This window comes from Aedes aegypti, chromosome 1 (genome assembly GCF_002204515.2).
Source record: "Aedes aegypti strain LVP_AGWG chromosome 1, AaegL5.0 Primary Assembly, whole genome shotgun sequence".
NCBI classification, from domain to species: Eukaryota; Metazoa; Arthropoda; class Insecta; order Diptera; family Culicidae; genus Aedes; species Aedes aegypti.
Window position 1 is genome coordinate 287,710,206 of NC_035107.1, and position 22,018 is coordinate 287,732,223.

At 42.0% G+C, this 22,018-nt stretch overlaps 1 protein-coding gene across 1 annotated transcript; it reads left to right on the forward strand.

Moving 5' to 3' along the window:
* The first annotated feature begins 14,849 nt into the window (after positions 1–14,849).
* LOC5565615 (nucleoporin Ndc1) lies at positions 14,850–17,509 on the forward strand. Its single transcript, XM_001649894.2, has 3 exons — positions 14,850–15,031; positions 15,097–15,424; positions 15,846–17,509. Exons 2-3 carry the CDS (start codon positions 15,108–15,110, stop codon positions 17,260–17,262), a joined length of 1,734 nt encoding a protein of 577 aa, XP_001649944.1. The 5' UTR covers positions 14,850–15,031; positions 15,097–15,107; the 3' UTR covers positions 17,263–17,509.
* The last annotated feature ends 4,509 nt before the right edge of the window (positions 17,510–22,018 follow it).

Genomic DNA, 22,018 nt, shown 5'->3' on the forward strand with positions numbered 1-22,018 from the left:
TCGACATAAACTAACAGGAACACCTTCACATCACCATCCGTCTTCACGTATAGGGACGGGTCCGCTGACGACGCCTTAAATCCCAACTTGACCAGAACATCGTTGAGCTTTCTGTTCTAACAACGTGCCGATTGGCGCAACCCATAAATGCTGCGTTTGAGTCGGTAAACGAGCTCCTCCTGTCCGGTGGTTGGCGCATAAAAATCTCCTCATCTAACGTTCCGTAACGTATGCGGTCTTAACGTCTAGATGGCGGATAACTAGTGTACGATTCGCAGCTACTGTCAAAAATGCTCGCAGTGTCGCTTGACGAGTAACCGGTGTGAACACCTGGTCATAATCGACCCCGAAATGTTGAGTGTATCCCTGCGCCACCACTCTCGCTTTGAACTTCACTACTTCGTCGACTTCGTTGCTTTTAAGCTTGAACACCCATTTGGATCCGACCAACTTGCGTCCTTTTGGCAACGGTACTAGGTCGCAAGTACCATTGCGACGATGGGAGTCCATTTCGTCGACCATAGCTTTTCGGCACTCCTTCCGTGTCGTCACAATCTTTACGATTCACAGGCTTCTCAGGCGGCTTGATCGCTTCTTCAGATTCGTTCCCTCCATTATCATTCTTGGTAACCGGAACCGAACATGGCAATTGGGTCCTAAAGCCCTGTCCCAATTTTAGTGCCAAACGCTTAAGTGTAGGCCAAAAACACATGTTTACTCAATTTTCTAATGTTTTCCGTTGGTTCAAGCCCAAAAAAAATTTTATTAGAATTTGTCACATCCTTTGGCTTAAACTCAAATTTTGGGTGTATTTTGTTTTCCGTGTCCCTTACGAAATGTCAGATAGGAACAACCCCAGTGGTCGAACTAAAACCCCTGTGGTGTTTTTGTCGACTAAGCGAACGTCAAACATGATCAAAAGTGTCAAGGTTCATTTATGGACCAAATTTTTAAATTAAAGTTTAAACATGATATAGCCATTATTTGAGCGGGAAAAATTGCTAAAGTAATTACAGTAACATGCTTTTTCGTGTTATTAAATAAAAACAAGATTTCATTACAAATTTTAGGACCCAATTCCACAGATGACGTCCCATTACCAAGTTCGATGAATCGCGCATCCCGGCTGATGGTTAGCCGGCTGATCGAATAGCCTACGAAATGTAACTTTTTCGACTTCGAGTCGAGCTTGCTTCTCTTGGTTTCAGGGACGTGGACGTAGGCTTCACTCCCCAACACCTTCAAATTCCCAAGGTCCGGTTTTCTACTCCACCACAGTTCATAAGGGGTTTTCGCAACCGACCTAGAGAGCAAACGATTTTGCAGGTACGTGGCGGTTAGAACGGCCTCACCCCAGAACCGTTTCTCGAGTCCCGAGTCGAGCATGCAGGTCGCCATCTCGCTGATCGACCGATTCTTCCGCTCTGCTACGCCGTTAGACTGGGGGGAATAAAGGATGGTGAACTGGGGCTGAATATCTACGGACTTACCGATTGCCGCTCGGCGTAGTTGTCTTCATCGGCCCACATAAGTCCGTATGGATAATGTCAAGGACCTGGTTCGCCTTCCTCTCGATAACAGCCGGAAACGGGGCTCTTGCAGCTTTTCCCTCCATACAACATTCACAAATCAATCTTAGACCACAGTCACTCACCTTTATTCCGGTTGCAAGATTCTCCTTGAGAAGCCGCTCGACAGCCGCCCAGTCATCAGGTCATCGCGACCCAGACGACGGTGCCATTGATGCTGGCAGTTGGGTTTGTGCTGACTTACCGTTGCCTGCATCGCACACTCAGCTTGACGAAGATGGTACAGACAACCGTAACGAACGCCCGTCGCTACAACAGATGCCTTCGAGTTGACCACTCGGCAGCCTTCATGGTTGAAGCACACTTCCAAATTCTTCTGCGCCAACTTTTCCACGGAAATCAAGCTGGTCGACAAGCCCGGAACATATTTCACTTCACCAATGTCAATTCGAATCGACTCTTCGTCACCGTCACCGCTGGAGGTGGCCAACCTTCTTACAGAAGTGGCAGACCCGGCTCTCCTTCTCCGAGTGACTTTCAGCAGACCGCATCGCCTTAACAGTCGTTGAACACAAATCTTGGTACAGTACAGTTGAGCAAGCCCGTATAGGTATCACCCTTGTTCATAATCTTCCGAAAGATGTCTGGTCACGCTTGTTGATCTGAAGGCCTGTATTTAAGGGAGTACTCCAATAATCATTAAGCTCAAAACTTGGTACAACTATATTATTTGATCCCATTTGTGCTTCAAGTAATTCTTGGATAATCTTGAACAGTCAATATAGGTATAGGCAACGCTAGTAGATGTGAAGGCCTGTATTCAAAGAAGTTCATGTATAACCTAAGATGGTCGTTGAACTCTATTCTTGATAGAATATATTATAAGAGCCTGTGTGTGCATAAATGTTGTTCCTCAACCTTCGAGAGATCACAAGTTACGTTTGTGGATCTGAAGACCTGAACTCATAGGACTTTTTGTATAACTTCCAATAGTCGTTGAACTTAAATCATGGTAAAACCTAACTATGCTCACCACAAAGTACTGCAAAAAAAGCTTTCAAACTAAGTTTACTAGAAACACATTCGAACCACAGATTCAACAACTTTTTAACGTTTAGGTAATTGTTAAAACGTTGAACACATTTCAAACATATCATGAAGTACTTACCAGATACATAGATCTCAAATCCCATTCGGCGCACCATTCCACTAAAATCGTTCGAACATCAGCTCCAGTTTATTCGTGATTTCTTCCAAAAATCCAGTAACAAAATAATACAAACTCATCAAACGCCACGCAGAAAATACCATTCCGCATCATCATCTCAAACTCAAATAAGACAAACAAACAGAAGATGAATAGGAACGAAATTTCGAACGCAAAACAGACGAAGAAAACCTGCCAAAATTTTACCAGTTTTACATGTTGTTGTGGTTTCTGAACCTCGATTTTCGCGGTAAGAACGTTTAGCAACTTTTCTAGCCCCATGTGCATTTGGATGAGAGGGAGAACAAAATAAGACAAAACTAAAACAGAAAGAAAAAAAAGATTGAAAGAAAAAAAACACGCTAGGATAAACTAATTTATGAACTAAGGAAAAGAGCAACAACAACAAAGTTAAGCATGGAAGGTAATTCGATAATTATGTAAATAGAAGGAAAACCATTAGCTATTACAATTATTCCCTAATAGAAAAGAAAAACTATTTGAATCGTGAAGAAATCCATGGCTCGGGCCAGTTTGGGTCGATCGGACAAAATTGATGGATAAAGCTTTCATTGTGAATACAAACTCTAGAATAATAACTCTAATCGCGACGATCCATCATCAATAGATTCAAACACACTCACAGAAAGTGACGACGGACGGATGGAATGGTTTAGTTTTATACATAAATTATACCTAGACAAGTAAGGCCACAACGCTAAGACGAAAACTAACTCGAATAAGTTGAATGTGATTCTAATCTTTAAATAAATCAAATTTATATGAAAGATGTGTGGGACAAGAGAGTAACTTTAAAGAAACTAAGAGGAAAATACATTTTATTTTAACGATCTACACATCCAGCCGACAGAAACAGAAGCAGAACAGAAATACTCTATTTACGCAAATCTCCTACTGGGCAAGCTTCGCTCACAACGCACTCACGTACACGACAATTTAGTTAACCTCATAAAAACAGAGATGTAAAATTAATCTACCCTAACCTAAAACAACCCACAACACGTCAATAAGAGAAATGTCACTGAAGGCTTCCAATGAATTGAAACCGAATAAGAAAACTACAAAACTACGACTATCCCTTACTCGAAGCAAGCAAACAACCTGTTTTGTATAAACAAAGAGAAAAAAAAACTTTATTTTTCTATTCTCGTCTTTTGCATGGACCCTGCTGCAGTACGAATTATTTCGGAATACCATGGAAATTGTGCACTTCCTTGAACATTTCATGCGCTATGATATGACCCAATCTCCATCTAGTTTGTTTTGTTTCAAATGTAGACGATCAGTTTCTGTCAGTGGACAGAATTGATGTCTTCGCAACAGAAACTTTGCATTGCAAACAAACTCACTTAAAAACGGAAAATTCCTACGAAAGATGATATTACACGATTACAGCTAACAAAACACGTAAAACTAGACCGCGAAAAAAGAATCCTATTTTATGTGACAAACGAGCCTCCAAAAGAACAACTTATTTTAACCTATACATTTAGGTAGTGCAAACTGTCAAGCTTGAACCTTTTTCTACGGAGGAAAAGAAGCGACGGCGTCATTCCTTAAACGGAGTCTATTGTTTTCTGCGTGTGTGTAAATAGTCAATAAAAACAAACGAAAGCAAAAACCGAAATCAAAGTCAACTAACGATTTAACAAATTTCCCTTAAGAAAAAGAAAAGAAAGGCGAAAATTCACCAGGATGTCGAAGGGGTGCGCACTTCCGGTTATCGTGACGATTAAACTATTTGAGAAAGCTGCCTGCCAGTGCTAGGAAGGAGCGAAATCGCATTCCTGTAAATGTAAGTACTTCACGAGTAGAATCAGTCATTTTGTGGAGAGGGAGTGTACCTAACGAGCTCTTTGGATGGAAAGTGAAGAAATGATAGCGAAAGCGAAATAAAATCTAGTAAAAATTTTACGTTGTTGTTCTATTATTTGAAGACTTCGAAAGCAAAACGTCTATTCAAAATGGCGTTTAAACAGTGAAACATAATTAAACGCTAACATTGTTCTATGAATCCATAGTTCCTGAAAAAAGAACGTTGTAAACACATCTCTCATATAGAGTCCTACAGCCCTATCTATTTTTTTTTAACTGTGTTGTTTGGTGAAGATACATCGACACCAAATCTCTAATTTTCAAGAACACAAATCTAGAAAACCAGACAATCGTTTGTGCTGAAAATTTAACTCAGTGGTCACTCGCTGGTGTTGATCAATCGATCAAATTTTCAGTGCGAAAAGTTGTCTGGTTATCTAGATTTGTGCTCTTGAAAATTCGAGGTTTGACTTCGATGCATTTTCACCGAGCTGTGTTGTTATATTCACCAAAATGGTTTTGATGAGTGAATGGATGAGAATTTATCAAATGTAGCGCGGTTGTTGCACCATGACCAGATTCATTGCTCAAGCGTGATTGAACACTAAAAAAACAATATCGGTGACTATTTACTTATTTTATGCATTAAAAACTATTTCTAGATTCTATATTCAAGAAATCCTACAGCTTTCTGGGATTCTTTTAAAAATCCTCCTGGGAATCTTCAAAGATTTTCACTTAGGTTCTTCCTGGAATCCCTCATCAATAGGGCGATATTCACAACTGAAAAGCCAATAGATGGCTCTTTGGGATGGTACACAAATTATGTCACGCTAAATTTTGACTTTTTCGACCCCCTCCCCCCAGTTTGTCTCGTTTTTTGTATGAGTCCTTCGAAAATTTTGTAAAGCTTGTCACGCTTGGCTTGACCCCCTCCCCCCTTGGAGCGTGACATAATTTGTGCATGACCCCTTTTTCAGTGGTAGTAAAAACGAAATCCTGAAGCAAAGAAAGCACCACGGAAGATGAACAAAACACAAAAAAGTTATGTATTCACTGTACAATTGATTTCTTATCAGTACTTTTTTGATCCAGGTTCCTAATTACAAGTAATTTACGTTTTTCATTATTTTCCATACGTTTTGACAGTTCTCCGACTACCAGTGGGTGGAATACAAACGACAGTGTCGTTGCTCGGCGGCCAGTGAAAGAAACTGAATGTTCGAATGGTTGTTGCCTGTACTTTTTGCCGCTGGCGCCAAATGTTAGCGTTTAAGAACAAAATAAACAGTCGTTACCCTATTCTTTCGTAAATTCCTATGGGATTATCCCAAAAACCTCTCTTAATTAAGAGAACTTAAGTTCTTACGGCAATCCTTTATACGAGGATTTTTGAGGAAATTGTGAGGAAATCCCTCTGTAGTTTTTCCATAAAACAATCTCGATTATTCCAGAAATGTTTCTGGGATTCGTTTTGCAGTGTTTTTTATGATGCTATAGAAATTCTTTCAGATAATCTTCCAAGAATCCCTCCGAAAAACTCTTCTGGGATTCTCCCAAAAATCTCTGGAAAATTCCGCTTTGGCTTTGTTTCTTTTGGATCGCTCTGTGATTCTTCCGAAAAGCTTCCTGGGACTTTTTCTTGGACTATCCCGCAAATTCCTGTTGGATTTTTATAGAAAGCCTTCCGCGTATGGTCCTTAAAATTTCCCTGGAATTCTACCGAAAATGTTTCTACGATTGCTTTCCTGAGGGATGGAATTCTTTTACAAGATCTGGGGATCTTCTGAATATCTTTTGAAGATTTTTCCAAAAATCTTTTGGGGTTTCGTACAAAAATCCCTCAGAATTTCTTTCGGAAATCCATCCGAAATTATTATTTAAAACCTCTCTCTCAGGGGCCTTCCTTAGTCGAGTGCTAAGAGTCCGCGGCTACAAAGCAAAGCCATGCTGAAGGTGTCTGGGTTCGATTCCTGGTCGGTCCAGGATCCTTTCGTAAAGGAAATTTCCTTGACTTCCTTGGGTACAGAGTATCATCGTACCTGCCACACGATATGCGAATGCGAAATCGGCAACTTTGGTAAAGAAAGCTCTCAGATAACAACTGTGGACGTGCTCATAAGAACACTAAGCTGTGAAGCAGGCTTTGTCCCAATGAGGACCTAACGGCAAGAAGATGAAGAAACCCTTTGAATTTTTCCCACAAAACCATCAATAATTCGTCCGTGAATGTTCGGGGGCTTTTTTATATCCTTTTTAGATTCTCTCAGGAGTATTCTGATTCTTCTGGGATTCTCTCGCAAATCCATCTGAAACTGTAGTAAATAATCTATTCTTTCACTGTCAGATTATTCCGTTGAAATTATTGGGATACCGTAAAGTGCCCTTATTCAGCGCTTTGCCTAATTCCGTGCATAGAGTGACCATCTCGACCAGATTCAAAATCAGGACATTTTGAAATTTTCCTATGCAAAGTATTTTTTCAAGGTTATTGTTTAAAGTCAGCAGGGAACCTATTTGCAAGACTGGCGCTTAACATTACATCAAGCATTTCATCAGGAAGCTACGAACAGGAATCCATTTAGAATCTTCCGAGTGTATCTAAATATTTATGTATTTATTTAGTCCAGGAAATCCTGCAACAATCTTGCAGGCAATTAACCGATGATTTTTAAAAGAATCTGCTTAGTGTCTGTCAAAGATCTTGCCATTATATTATTAAAAATGTCAAAACAAACAGCCTGAGAATGTCAAAAGTATATATCATAGAATCTAAAAAATATTAAAGTGTTTAAGATTTATTAAAGATCGTGTAAGAAAATTCCACTTGGATTCTCTAAAACATGGTTTCACAAAGAATCTGCTAAGAAATTTAACTGCGCTGAATTACGGTACTTCCGGGAATCTTATTGAAAATCTTCCACATATCTCTCGGGAATTTATTGACCAACTTTCTTTATGGAAATACATCCAAAATTTTTGAAGAATATTCTCAGAAATTCTTCATAAAACTCCTCAGAAATTATTTAAAAATCCATCACCTTTGGAGGCCCTTTTCCAGAAATCCTTCTTTAAATTTAATGAAACTCCTGCTTTAGTTTTTTCCAGAAATCTTCCTAGAAAAATTTCGAATATCCGTTTGGAACTCTGATATTCTTATACAATCTCTCGATCTACCGAAGCATATGTTCTTGATTTTTGTTGTGATTATCAGTTAATTGGGTCCTAAAATTTTTAATGCAATCTTGTTTTTATCTAACAACACGGTTGTTCCTAATTGACATTTCGGAAGGGACACGGAAAACAAAATATGCCCAAATTTTGAGTTTAAGCCAAGGGGTGTGACAAAATCTAAAGGAACATGTGGTACCTGTTGCATTGTGTGTTGTTAAACGTTTGCTCAAATTGCTGTGCATTTTTCCGTGAAAATTTTCAGAACTATACCGCGATTATTCTGAGAAAGTATTTAGTTGAACGCAGATTTTAAGCTGATCTCATAGTTATTAATCACGAATGTTCTTCATTGTCGGATTGCTCACAAAAAGCAAAAAAATTGTGTTCAGTTTGTGATCATCAACGTATCATCCATTGTTTTCTTCATCCGTTCGTTACCGTTTCATCACATCTACGTCCCTTCATTACGATGGCATACCGATATGGTTGTGGTAAATGTTCCTTGTATATCAGCGGTATGGATGAGCACATCGCCTGTGAAAGCTGTTCGAAACAATACCACTTAAACTGCATGGATATGAACCCATATCAGTGGCGAGTTTGCGTAGAATTTACCAACGTTCTTTGGCTATGCGACGATTGCCTTTCTTCGTATCGCCAACAGCGATCGACAACAAAACCCGACGATTCGAGCGCACCGAAGCAGGATGACTGTAAAAACGAAAACAATATCCAACATACTGTGGACCAGCTTCAATCAGATATTGCAAAAATTAAACAGTGCTTTGCCGAATTGGAGGAAACGATAAACAATAGTCAGCGTACCAATGATTATGCCGCTATACCGTCTACATCTACACCGCAGAGAATTAGCAGAAGAATTTCGTTGCCGAACATGAACAATACCTCTCGATTGCTGCGGGGTTCAAATGCCAACATTACGTCTGCTGAATCCCGTAGATTTTGGATTTTCTTCACTAGGGTAGCAAAACACGTTTCAACAGATGCCATAAGCGATATGGTGCGGAAATCATTAATGCTGAACGATCATCCCGAAGTTATGAAATTAGTACCGCGATGGAGCAACATTGAAAATCTTCGCTATGTTTCCTTCAAAGTTGGCGTTGATTGGCAGTACAGAGAAAAGGCCATCATGGAATCAACGTGGCCGGCTGGATTGCTGTTTAGAGAGTTTGAACATCGCGATTATCTCTGGCAGCCTTAAAACATTCGCAAAGAGTGAAGGAGAGTGCTATTTATATTGTTTTCTTTTGTTGTAGTTAACTTGTTTTGCTTGTGTCATACTTCCGTATACAATAATTTCATGTTCTATAGTAATAAGAAAGGTCATTGGGGCTAATTGAGCCTGTTGATCAAACAAATAAATAAATAAATAAACATAAAACAATGTTTTTTTAGACTTAAACCAACGAAAAACATTAAAAAATTGAGTAAACATGTGTTTTTGGCTTAAACTTAAGCGTTTAGCACTAAAAATGGGACAGGGCTTTGGGACCCTATTTCTAAAACTTTCTGGAAATCTTGCGGACATCGCTCTGAAATTGTCAGGAATTCTTCCGGATGTCTTAGTGAATTCTTCCAAAACCCTGGAACTTTCCTGAAAATCTTACAGGAATTTTTCCAAAATAACTTCTGGGATTCTTTTGAACTTCACTTTGAAATACACCCAAAAATTCATTCGTGACTCTTTCAGATTTTTACGGAGATTTTATTTGCTCATGAGCTTTCTTTCTATTTACTGGACAAACTTTCCTAAGGAACCCATATGTTTTGAAGCCCCTAACTAGTGAAAAACAATGAAAAACTGGCGGCACGACAATTCGCCCCACGGTCCCGTACATATTATTTCTCTCCAATTTTTATCAGGCCCCTTTTTCCCCTATGATTTTATCTCCACGTTGTGGTGAATTTTGATCAGCTGTTCCTCTGCGGTCTCCACTCAAGCTTCTGGATTTACTGCAACGATCAAGATTTACTCAGGTGGCGCAGATCATTGATGCGTGACACTAGTTCTCTCTTTTATTCTTTCGCTATTCTTATGCAGAGCAAATAGTGACGTCAGCCGGAAAATAAAAGAAAGAAAAAGTGGCACACAACAATGATTTGCGCCACCAAAGTAAATTCAGAACATTGGTCTCAACTTTGTTGATATTCGGGTTTGGATGCACTACCAAGACCCCAAACAAATGGAAACTAGGACCATCAGGAAGAGCCGTCGCGATGAAATTCTTCATGGACAGATGAAAGATCCCCTTCTTATCCTTCGCATGAAGTTGCTGTGGTGCTCCAGCTAAATAATTCTCGAAAAGAGTGCTACTCGCTCCTGGTTTTAAGGCCACTGGAAAATAGGCGACAAAAAATTTCATAACATCTTTGGGCCCATTCACATATTTCATAACGCTGAAGGGGGTGGGAGGGTGTCTTCAAGATGTTACAAGTCATACAAAATTCGGAAAATATTCTTACAAAATGCGTTATGAGGGGGTGGGTGGGTGTTGAAAATGATTATTTTTGGCGTTATGAAATTTGTGGATAAACCCTTTTAAGCTATTTGATCCTAATTCGAGATCCGTAACAATGCCGCTTTCAAGGTTGCAAGAGCTGTTTGATTAATAAATTTGATTCAGATTCTGCCCCGGCTTCCATGGGATATCCGGTAATAAAAATGAGACGCTTCCGAAATCCTCGTTGCCAGTTTGCCGCCGGCCATAAAACCACAAAAGAGCAGGAACCTATCGCGGATCATCCGGTGCACCACAGCAGCTTCAGCGGGTTATTTGTTGTGGTCCTGAAGGATTTCAAAGTTGAGAATATCATTAAATTCCAACTACAAGGACGGCCATTTTTCGTGGAGTTCTTGTGATTTCGGTGACTGTTTGAGGGCATAGAAGCAGCATGCTAAACCAGATTCACGCATCGCATGAGTTTGATCTGCATAAAATAAGGCAATGAATGCAAAAATGTCTGAATAAGTGAAAAATCTGTGCAATTCGCACACATTCTTTGAGCCTATACGTAAACATGTTGGCCATTGGCTATATGCAAATCACTGAAAATAGAACTGTCAGTCATCACCCATGTGACAGCAAACAGTTGACTGTTGGTAAGATGATTTCTTACCGAGAATTTTTTCATCGAAAAGCTGAAAGATGGTCACATTCACGAAATTTGTTTCCCCATTTACTTCCGCTTTAGATATTAAAATAGAAAAAAAACTGAAAAACTTAAACATTGTCATGTTTTCATAATCAAAAGAAAAACGGAAGCGAATTCCGAATTTCGAGCGTTCTTTCGCTGTGCGTAATTTACTCATTGATTTTGGTTTACAAGACATTGCTCAATAATGAATACAACCTATTTTCACAGGAAACGTGCTGCATGTGAAGGGGCCAATTTTGTGCACCCGCTACTTATTTTTGAGCGGAACAAGTTTAGCGTGAGGTTGATAAACAACAAACCAACGAGCGAGTCAATTTTGTTGTTGCTGGATTTGACATTTTGTTGTGTCTACAAACATTCAATGCAGGGATGTTGTAAAAATTTTGAGAAATCTCCACTTTCTACATCAAGGCCCAAACGCAATGATAGCGGAACGGCAACGGAATGCGGAACCGGTTCGCCAGCAAGAATCACACCATCTCGACTGAGCTGTCAATGGATGAAAGTGAGCCAACACTGAATCGACAAGCAAATTATAGTTCATGCTGGCGAACCGGTTCCGCTTTCCGTTGCCGTTCCGCTATCATTGCGTTTGGGCCTTCAGGGTTGAAACAACTGTGCCGCACGACGAATTTCACCTCAAATTCCCAAATTTTCAAAAAATTGTAAGAAAATCAGGAGTGCATACAAAAAATATCTGAAAGCGCCAATAATCATTAAAAAGTATCGCCTTTCGAAGAAAAATATAAAAATTGGGGGTAAGGTCTGACGGAAATGGTCTATTGTTCCAGAAATTTCCCAAAATTCATTCAGAAATCTCTCTGTGATTCTTTCGAAATTAACCCAATAGATCAATAGAGAAATTTAAAAGTAGATTATAGTACCTTGTACCTTTAAATTCCGCTTTAAATGCTTATCTTTGACAGATACGCGTATTTCGACTACTACTTGCAGTCTTCTTCAGTGCCAGTTACTCGTATACTGTGGACTGCAAGTGGTAGTGGAAATACGCGTATCTGTCAAAGATAAGAATTTAGGGCGGAATTAACAGGCACAAGGTACTCCAATCTACCTTTAAATTAATCCAAGATTATTCCGGAAATCCTTCTACAATATCAAAGAAATTTCGAGAGTAATTTTCAGAAGAATTTCAGAAAGACATTCGGAAGAGTCCTAGAAAGATTGTTTGAAGAATCCCAATGGTATTTCCGGAAGAAAATCAGAACGATTCACGGTAGAATCTCAGGAAAACTTCCGGTAGCATCCTTGAATGAGATATCTGGATTCATAATTCTAGAAAAAAATCCGGAACAATTTTTGAAAGGTATTATGAAATCTTCCAGCAGGATGTCCGAGATACTCGAAAGAATAATCACATAGTTATCTCTAAAATTGCAATAGTAGCAACAACACGCTCTATCGTGTTATTGCGGCGCTCATTTTAAATCCACATCCAGCGGCGGCGGTAACGCGCAGAAGATATGCGCGCAATAGGGTCCTAAAGCCCTGTCCCAATTTAAGTGCCAAACGCTTAAGTTTAGGCCAAAAACACATGTTTACTCAATTTTCTAATGTTTTTCGTTGGTTTAAGCCCAAAAAACATTTTTTTAGATTTTGTCACATCCTTTGGCCTAAACTCAAATTTTAGGTGTATTTTGTTTTCCGTGTCCATTACGAAATGTCAGATAGGAACAACCCCAGTGGTCGAACTAAAACCCCTGTGGTGTTTTTGTCGACTAAGCGAATGTCAAACATGATCAAAAGTGTCAAGGTTCATTTATGGACCAAATTTTTAAATTAAAGTTTAAACATGATGTAGCCATTATTTGAGCGGGAAAAATTGCTAAAGTAGTGACAGTAACATGCTTTTTCGTGTTATTAAATGAAAACAAGATTTCATTAAAAAGTTTAGGACCCAATTTAAACGCAACACTTGAACAAGTATGCTTGAATTTTTTAGTTCTTCAAGGACGCAAATGTTTCATCTGAAGCCTTAGATCGCAAATGCTAAATCTGAAACCTTAGGGATCATTCAAATATTACGTAACGCAACAGGGGGAGGGAGGGAGTCTTCCGAAGTGACAAAAATTTTAAATTTTCCATACAACAGCTGTTACGTGGGAGAAGGAGGGGGTCTAAAATTGGCAAATTTTGCGTTACGTAATATTTGAATCAACCCTTAGGTGATATTTATTATCACTGCGACGGTATATCGACATTTGCATTACGTGGATTTATCTTGCAGAGTGACCTTCCGTGCTTCTGAGTGCAGATAATTTCCGAGTAGAAATCTTTTTGCGTGTCATTTGCAACCGAAAGTTTGCACGTGATTTCTTGCACGCAAGTTATAGTCCCTCGTTCAAATACAGCTACCTTCACTCAAATAGAGGCAATAAACTATAGAGGAAGAATGTCGCTGGCGTCGCTGCAGGAACATCTTTTGCTGGCGGAGATAGGCGGGGCTATAAATGTCAACGCGAAAAAGTACACGCTCGTTCAGATCTACTCAAAAGTGAGTAGAATTCGACTCACTTCGGAACAAAGTGGAACTGCTCAAAAGTGAGTAACACCATCGTTACTCACTTTAGAGTAACGTTGTCAAATGTCAATATTAGAGTGACACTTACTCACTTCGTTTAATCTGGGATTTGCGAAAGTGAGTAGATGTCACTCACTTCAGAAATAATCTTTTTGGAAATCAATTTATTATTATATTTATAAAATCAAGAGAAAAATATACAAAAGGATAACATTTATTTTATTATCTCAAACATAAATATATGGATAGTACATGATATTGCAAGTAAATATTGCGGTGTTTGTGTCGAAATTTTCGCTGCTCTGGAATGTATCCCCGGATGTTGTAAATCTCTGGGGGATTGATGAAAGTAATGGAGGATGTAGTTTGACGGAACGAGTAGCCTTCCCGGTTAGACTGTAAAGAATTGATAATTAGTCCAATAAAAAGTACGACGGTAAAACTTACTGTTTATATTTTTTTTCTCTCTTCTTCTTCGATCAAAACCAGGACTTGGTCATTTTCACTCCGACCTCGCTTCACTTGATATTCCGTCGAACAATTTCTTCGAAGAGAATAAATTTTCTTCCATTACACACGCCGCCTACAGTAGGCGAATTCCGGCGCGTATTTTCTTCGAGGGGAAGAAATTCTCTTCCATTACTGACTAGCAAGAAAATTGTCTTTTCTTCGAAGAAAATACGCGAAGGAATTCATCCACAGGATTAATGATACCAGTAACAATTGCCCATATATATTCACAACTTGCATGATTCGTTTTGAGGAACTTGTTTAACAGCGATGTTTACTCCTAAACTTAGAAGCCGAAATTTTCACAAGTTTTTGACGTTTACAAAGTGAGTCAAATATGTTTGTGTTTACTCAAAAGTGAGTAAGGTCGTTTTCTTTCATGATTGAGTAAAAAGTTACTCACTTTGATAAAATAAAGTTACTCACTTTTGACAGCTTACTTGAAACTTCAAAAGTGAGTCAAACTTGCTCTCTTTTGAGTAGATTTGAACGAGCGTGTATATGCAGTTTGACACTTATGTACCCGACATGTTTCTGAGCGAGAACAAAGGGAACAGCAGCGACATTCGTCCTCTATAGTTTTCTATCTCTATTTTCACTCACTGGGCACTGTATAGACGCGCGCAGCCAATGAGAATATATACCGAGGTGAGGAAAAGACTATTAGTGTGCATGCCATCCGTGTACGGTGCAAAATGTTTCACCACTACAAGCGAGCGGGCTCCCATAAGAAGCCGTGTAAATTAGTGACGTAGTTATTTTTGTTTACGTTTTTTCTCTTTACTAATACACAGCCATTGCTTCTTCTTCCACACCTTAGTATATATTCTCATTGGCGCGCAGCCGTTGCACAAAAAGGAAAACAAATTTGAGTGAGAACTGTCAAACGACCGCGCGCTGTTTGTTTTCCAGATGCCGGTACACATTTGGGCTTCGTGCATCATTAGCTCATTTTTATCGTTAAATTGCTGTAAAATCCATTGGAAAACAGTGTTGAAATTGAAAAGTTCAAATCTCGAATGCTAAGTTAACGAATACACCCACAAAACAAATCAGGTAAGTGATTTTAATCGCCAAACAACTTCCTCACATTCTTGATCTCGCTTCCTTCTCCCTCTTAGTAAGGACGACGATGGCCACCGCCTTGGAACCGGTCCCATCGAAAGAGCTGCAAGGGCGCAAAATATGCGTCGAGCGGTTCATCTACGCCATCGTGTACAGCGTTGCGGTGCAGTTCGTGCTGCTGACCGTTTTCCTGCTGCTGGTCAACTTCAGTTTGCTTCATCCGGTGGCGTGGATTATGGGTTCCTTCCGGTTGGTGATCTCCCTGTCTACGTGGATGTGGATTTTGCCGTTGGTTAGCGCAGTGATAGTGCACGGGATATTCCTCGCCAAATCGTACCTGGCCGGGATCCGGTACTGCCCGACGAGATTCCAGCAGATTTATCGGTGAGTTTTGGGCAATGTTATAGAGCTATGAACTTTGACTGTTGGGGCTTCTAATTCGTAATAGAATTGAAGATGACCGATGATATGAAAAAGCTGATTAGGCAGCGTCCATGAATGACGCAGCACTTGTTGGCCAATTTTTGACACTCCCTTCCCCCATCGTAGGCTATTTTCCTATACCTAATACATGATTCGTAGCAAAATTCGTAGACTCCAAAATTTCCATTGCTGCCTCAATAAAAAGTCCATTGAAAATCCCTCAATAAAAAGTTGAAAAAAAATTAAGGAACAAACCTTAAATTTTCATGAAATAATATCAACTAATGCTCAAGTACAAGAGGTTTGGAATTTCCCTGCCAGCCTCGTAGCTTACGGGTTAATTTGTCATGAATATTTCCTTTCTGATATCGATTTTTTCTAGGTCCAGCATTACCCAATCCATCCTGCTGGTGGTCAACTGCGTGGTGGGCTTTCTGACCGCCTGGTTGTACACTCGCTTCCTCCGGGACGATTACCGCGTCATGTTCCTACCCAAAGCGGACGGAGGATCGATTCTGAACGAAAAGTATCTATTCCTGCTACTAGGCGGAACCTTTGCCGGAGTGTACTATTTCATCCGGAACCAGTCGGAAAAGTTGATTCTCAGCTTCCCGGTCATTCAGCAGCCACGCTACCTGCAGATTCGAGCCCATCTCTACAGCGTCATCTACCGGTCGTTGTTCAAATCCTTCGTCCCAACGCTGACCTACGTGAGCTTCTACTACACCTTCAACTGCTTCTACTTCCGCTACAAGCTGGCCAACATGTTCCAGAGTGTATCGCTGGCCGATGAATCATCCCTGGGGGCTCTTTATTCGGTTCTGATGGACGTCCGATTGATTCTGTACTGTTGGATCCTGTCGTCGCAAATCCTATCCAACATGAACCTGATGCAAGTGCTGTTCCACATTTTCCTCACGGAATATCGAAAATTTCCCGTTGAGAAGAGCACGCTGGCCAATGATTCGCAAGTGACCTTGGTGGAAGCGTTGGCCTGCGAGAAAATCCCAATCATTCAGCAGCTGGCGGCGTTGGATCTCTTCACAATCGCTGAGAGTTGCGATCCGAGTCGTCGAGCTCGCCTCTACGCCCTTTCCGTCCCGGGAGGCCATCCCTACAATTGGCGCCTAGTTTCCGGCGAATGCATCCGTCTCATCAAAGACTACACCGGTCAACTGGCAAAATCGATCGAAGGTGCAACGCTGAAACCCGTTCCGGATGTGGCCAAATTGCGTCCCACCGCTTCGATGGACGCCGAGAAGCTGCTGATGAAACAGTACAACGAAAGCTTCGGAATTCGCAGCCTGTCCACATCGGCCCTGCCTGCGGAGAGCAACCCAAAGCAACCGGACGTCATTTGCAAGGCGGTGGACCGCCGTTTGGACGCCCTTCGGGAATCCATTAGAAATATCCCAGGAATCTACTACCTCTTCGGGGAGCCAAAAACCGCCAAAACTTGCCACCTACTGGCCACACAGTCCCAGCAGATCGTTTGGATCGCCCAGGCGTTGGCATCTCTGGCGGCGCACTCGATCCGCGAGGATCAGTTCGGGGTGGTTCAGAATGATCTGCCACTGGTGATAAGGACGCTGCTGCAGCTCAAACAGGTCGTCGATAAGGTCGGCTCGATTCAGCTGGACGTGAAGAAAATCGACCGGAACTATGTGGCCCTCAAAGCGGCCACCAAGAGGAGTCTGTACCGGATTGCGGCGGCTTTTGCGGACTATCTGAACGATATCGTGCTGGAGCCGAACGACGTGAAGGCGCTGCAGGGGTTCGTTAACTATAGGGAAGCTTGAAATTGGAAGGTTTTGTGTGTTACAGTTATTCGTTTCAATACCATTAAGTTGATTAGGTCTTAGCATCGTGGGAACTTTTCTATTGGGATGGATCGTTATCACTCAGCTAGATTATCATCGCTATGATTGTTCTTGGAGAAGGCTTAGTTTTTAGAGTTTTCAAAGTTTGTACGATGCTGGGATTCAATCATTCAAATCAACTGCCACCCAGACTCATTATTTGTAAATGAATTGATTGAAAAAAGTATTCTTTGTCCTTCATTCATCCGAATCAGCCTTTCTCACAATAAGTTGGACAACTACTTACCTTCCTTGACCTAATGTAAAGTAAAACTGATAGGCCCACGTGTGATGAATAATTTACAATAACTTTGAATAGAGAACCATTGCGAGACTATTTTCTTGAGAAAGACTAACACAAGCTCTTAAAGTAATTTTCTTGCAGATTTTTCTAAACGACCTAAGAAACAATGAAAGATTCTCTTCTTATACTGCAAACCTGAAGCTTTTGGAATATTTTTCACTATGATCGAAGGACAATAAGAGAGGCTCTCAAGGTAGTTTAGAATAGTTAAGTGAGTTAGTCATTTTGGAGAGACAAACATTATGGACATAGGAATTGTTGAAACGAGGACCCAAAATTAACGAAGTACAAAGTTATCATTTGTAGGAATGAATCGCGCAACTTTTGATCCTCAATTTTATTAAAATTTTCATTCCAAATTTTGATGTTTATGATTAGTTACGAAATTGCACCAAGAAACAAAAAGTTTTACAATTCTAAATGATAATTTCTGGCTCTGAGTAGAATTTTACAAGATTTGTTTTCCCCAGTAGCGTTTGTTTGAAAACGCCTTGAGATAGTCTATAGACGTTATTATGTTACACATAACATCAACACATGCATATTATTCTATTCGCCCACCTCGATCATTGATTGGGATTGGGATTGGGATTGGGATTGGATTGGGATTGGGATTGGGATTGGGATTGGGATGGATTGGGATTGGGATTGGGATTTGGATTGGGATTGGGATTGGGATTGGGATTGGGATTGGGATTGGGAATTGGGATTGGGATTGGGATTTGGGATTGGATTGGGATTGGGATTGGGATTGGATTGGGGATTGGGATTGGGATTGGGATTGGGATTGGGATTGGGGATTGGGATTGGGATTGGGATTGGATTGGGATTGGGATTGGGATTGGGATTGGATTGGGATTGGGATTGGGATTGGGATTGGGATTGGGATTGGGATTGGATTGGGATGGGATTGGGATTGGGATTGGATTGGGATTGGGATTGGGATTGGGATTGGGATTGGGATTGGGATTTGGGATTGGGATTGGGATTGGGGATTGGGATTGGGATTGGGATTGGATTGGGAATTGGGTTGGGATTGGGATTGGGATTGGGATTGGGATTGGGATTGGGATTGGGATTGGGATTGGGATTGGGATTGGGATTGGGATTGGGATTGGGATTGGGATTGGGATTGGGATGGGATGGGATTGGGATGGATTGGGGATTGGGATTGGATTGGGGATTGGATTGGGATTGGGATTGGGATGGGATTGGGATTGGGATTGGGATTGGATTGGGATTGGGATTGGGGATTGGGATTGGGGATTGGGATTGGGATTGGGATGGGAATTGGGATTGGGATTGGGATTGGGATTGGGGGATGGGATTGGGATTGGGATGGGATTGGGATTGGATTGGGATTGGGATTGGGATTGGGATTGGGAATTGGGGATTGGGATTGGGATTGGGATTGGAATTGGGGATTGGGATTGGGATTGGGATTGGGTTGGGATTGGGATTGGGATTGGGATTGGATTGGGATTGGGATTGGGATTGGGATTGGGATTGTGGGATTGGGATTGGGATTGGGATTGGATGGATTGGGATGGGTTGGATTGGGATTGGGATTGGGGATTGGATTGGGATTGGGATTGGGATTGGGATTTGGATTGGATTGGGATTGGGATGGGATTGGGATTGGGATTGGATGGGATTGGGATTGGGATTGGGATTGGGATTGGGATTGGGATTGGGATTGGGATTGGGATTGGGATTGGGATTGGGATTGGGATTGGGATTGGGATGGGATTGGGATTGGGATTGGGATTGGGATTGGGATTGGATTGGGATTGGGATTGGGATTGGGATTGGGATTGGGATTGGGATTGGGATTGGGATTGGGATTGGGATTGGGATTGGGATTGGGATTGGGATTGGGATTGGGATTGGGTTGGGATTGGGATTGGGATGGGATTGGGATTGGGATTGGGATTGGGGATTGGGATTGGGATTGGGATTGGGATGGGATTGGGATTGGGATTGGGATTGGGATTGGGATTGGGATTGGGATGGGATTGGGATTGGATTGGGATTGGGATTGGGATTGGGATTGGGATTGGATTGGGATTGGGTTGGATGGGATTGGATTGGGATTGGGATTGGGATTGGGATTGGGATTGGGATTGGATTGGGATTGGGATTGGGATTGGGATTGGGATTGGGATTGGGATTGGGATTGGGATTGGGATTGGGATTGGGATTGGGATTGGGATTGGGATTGGGATTGGATTGGGATTGGGATTGGGATTGGGATTGGGATTGGGATTGGGATTGGGATTGGGATTGGGATTGGGATTGGGGATTGGGATTGGATTGGGATTGGGATTGGGATTGGATTGGGATTGGGATTGGGATTGGGATTGGGATTGGGATTGGGATTGGGATTGGGATTGGGATTGGGATTGGGATTGGATTGGGATTGGGGATTGGGATTGGGATTGGGATTGGGATTGGGATTGGGATTGGGATTGGGATTGGGATTGGGATTGGGATTGGGATTGGGATTGGGATTGGGATTGGGATTGGGATTGGGATTGGGATTGGGATTGGGATTGGGATTGGGATGGGATTGGGATTGGGATTGGGATTGGGATTGGGATTGGGATTGGGATTGGGATTGGGATTGGGATTGGGATTGGGATTGGGATTGGGATTGGGATTGGGATTGGGATTGGGATTGGGATTGGGATTGGGATTGGGATTGGATGGGATTGGGATTGGGATTGGGATTGGGATTGGGATTGGGATTGGGATTGGGATTGGGATTGGGATTGGGATTGGGATTGGGATTGGGATTGGGATTGGGATTGGGATTGGGATTGGGATTGGGATTGGGATTGGGATTGGGATTGGGATTGGGGATTGGGAGATTGGGATGGGGGATTGGGATGGATTGGGATTGGGATTGGGATTGGGATTGGGTGGGATTGGGATTGGGATTGGATTGGGATGGGATTGGGATTGGGATTGGGATTGGGATTGGGATTGGGGGGGGGGATGGGATTGGGATGGGGGATTGGGATTGGGATTGGGGGATTGGGATTGGGGATTGGGATTGGGATTGGGATTGGGATTGGGGATTGGGATTGGGATTGGGATGGGATTGGGATTGGATTGGGATTGGGATTGGGATTGGGATTGGATTGGGATTGGGATTGGGATTGGGATTGGGATTGGGATTGGATTGGGGATTGGGATTGGGATTGGGATTGGGATTGGGATTGGGATTGGGATTGGATTGGGATTGGGATTGGGATTGGGATTGGGATTGGATTGGATTGGGATTGGGATTGGGATTGGGATTGGGATTGGGATTGGGATTGGATTGGGATTGGGATTGGGATTGGATTGGTGGATTGGGATTGGGATTGGGTGGGATTGGGATTGGGATTGGGATTGGGATTGGGATTGGGATTGGGATTGGATTGGGATTGGGATTGGATTGGGATTGGGATTGGGATGGGATTGGATTGGGATGGGATTGGGATTGGGATTGGATTGGGATGGGATTGGGATTGGGATTGGGATTGGATTGTGGGATTGGGGATTGGGATTGGGATTGGGATTGGGATTGGGATTGGGATTGGGATTTGGATGGGTATTGGGATTGGGATTTGGGGATTGGGATTGGGATTGGGATTGGGATTGGATTGGGATTGGGATTGGGATTGGGATTGGGATTGGGATTTGGGATTGGGATTGGGATTGGGATGGGATTGGGATTGGGGATTGGGATTGGGATTGGGATTGGGATTGGATTGGGATTGGGATTGGGATTGGGATTGGATTGGGATTGGGGATGGGATTGGGATTGGGATGGGATTGGGATTGGGATTGGGATTGGGATTGGGATTGGGATTGGGATTGGATTGGGATTGGGATTGGGATTGGGATTGGGATGGGGATTGGGATTGGGATTGGGATTGGGATTGGGATTGGGATTGGGATTGGGATTGGATTGGGATTGGGGATTGGGATTGGGATTGGGATTGGGATTGGGATTGGGATTGGGATTGGGATTGGGATTGGATTGGGATTGGGATTGGATTGGGATTGGGATTGGGATTGGGATTGGGATTGGGATTGGATTGGGATGGGATTGGGATTGGGATTGGGATTGGGATTGGGATTGGGGATTGGGATTGGGATTGGGATTGGGATTGGGATTGGGAATTGGGATTGGGATTGGGATTGGGATTGGGATTGGGATTGGGATTGGGATATTGGATTGTGGAATTGGGATTGGGATTGGGATTGGGATTGGGATTGGGATTGGGATTGGGATTGGGATTGGGATTGGGATTGGGATTGGGATTGGGATTGGGATTGGGATTGGGATTGGGATTGGGATTGGGATTGGGATTGGGATTGGGATTGGGATTGGGATTGGGA

Bases quoted from the DNA above. Each gene is read 5' to 3' on its own strand.
- LOC5565615 (XM_001649894.2), top strand. From the start codon at position 15,108: ATGGCCACCGCCTTGGAACCGGTCCCATCGAAAGAGCTGCAAGGGCGC. The intron at 15,425-15,845 runs GTGAGTTTTGGG...GATTTTTTCTAG, and splicing joins AGATTCCAGCAGATTTATCG to GTCCAGCATTACCCAATCCA.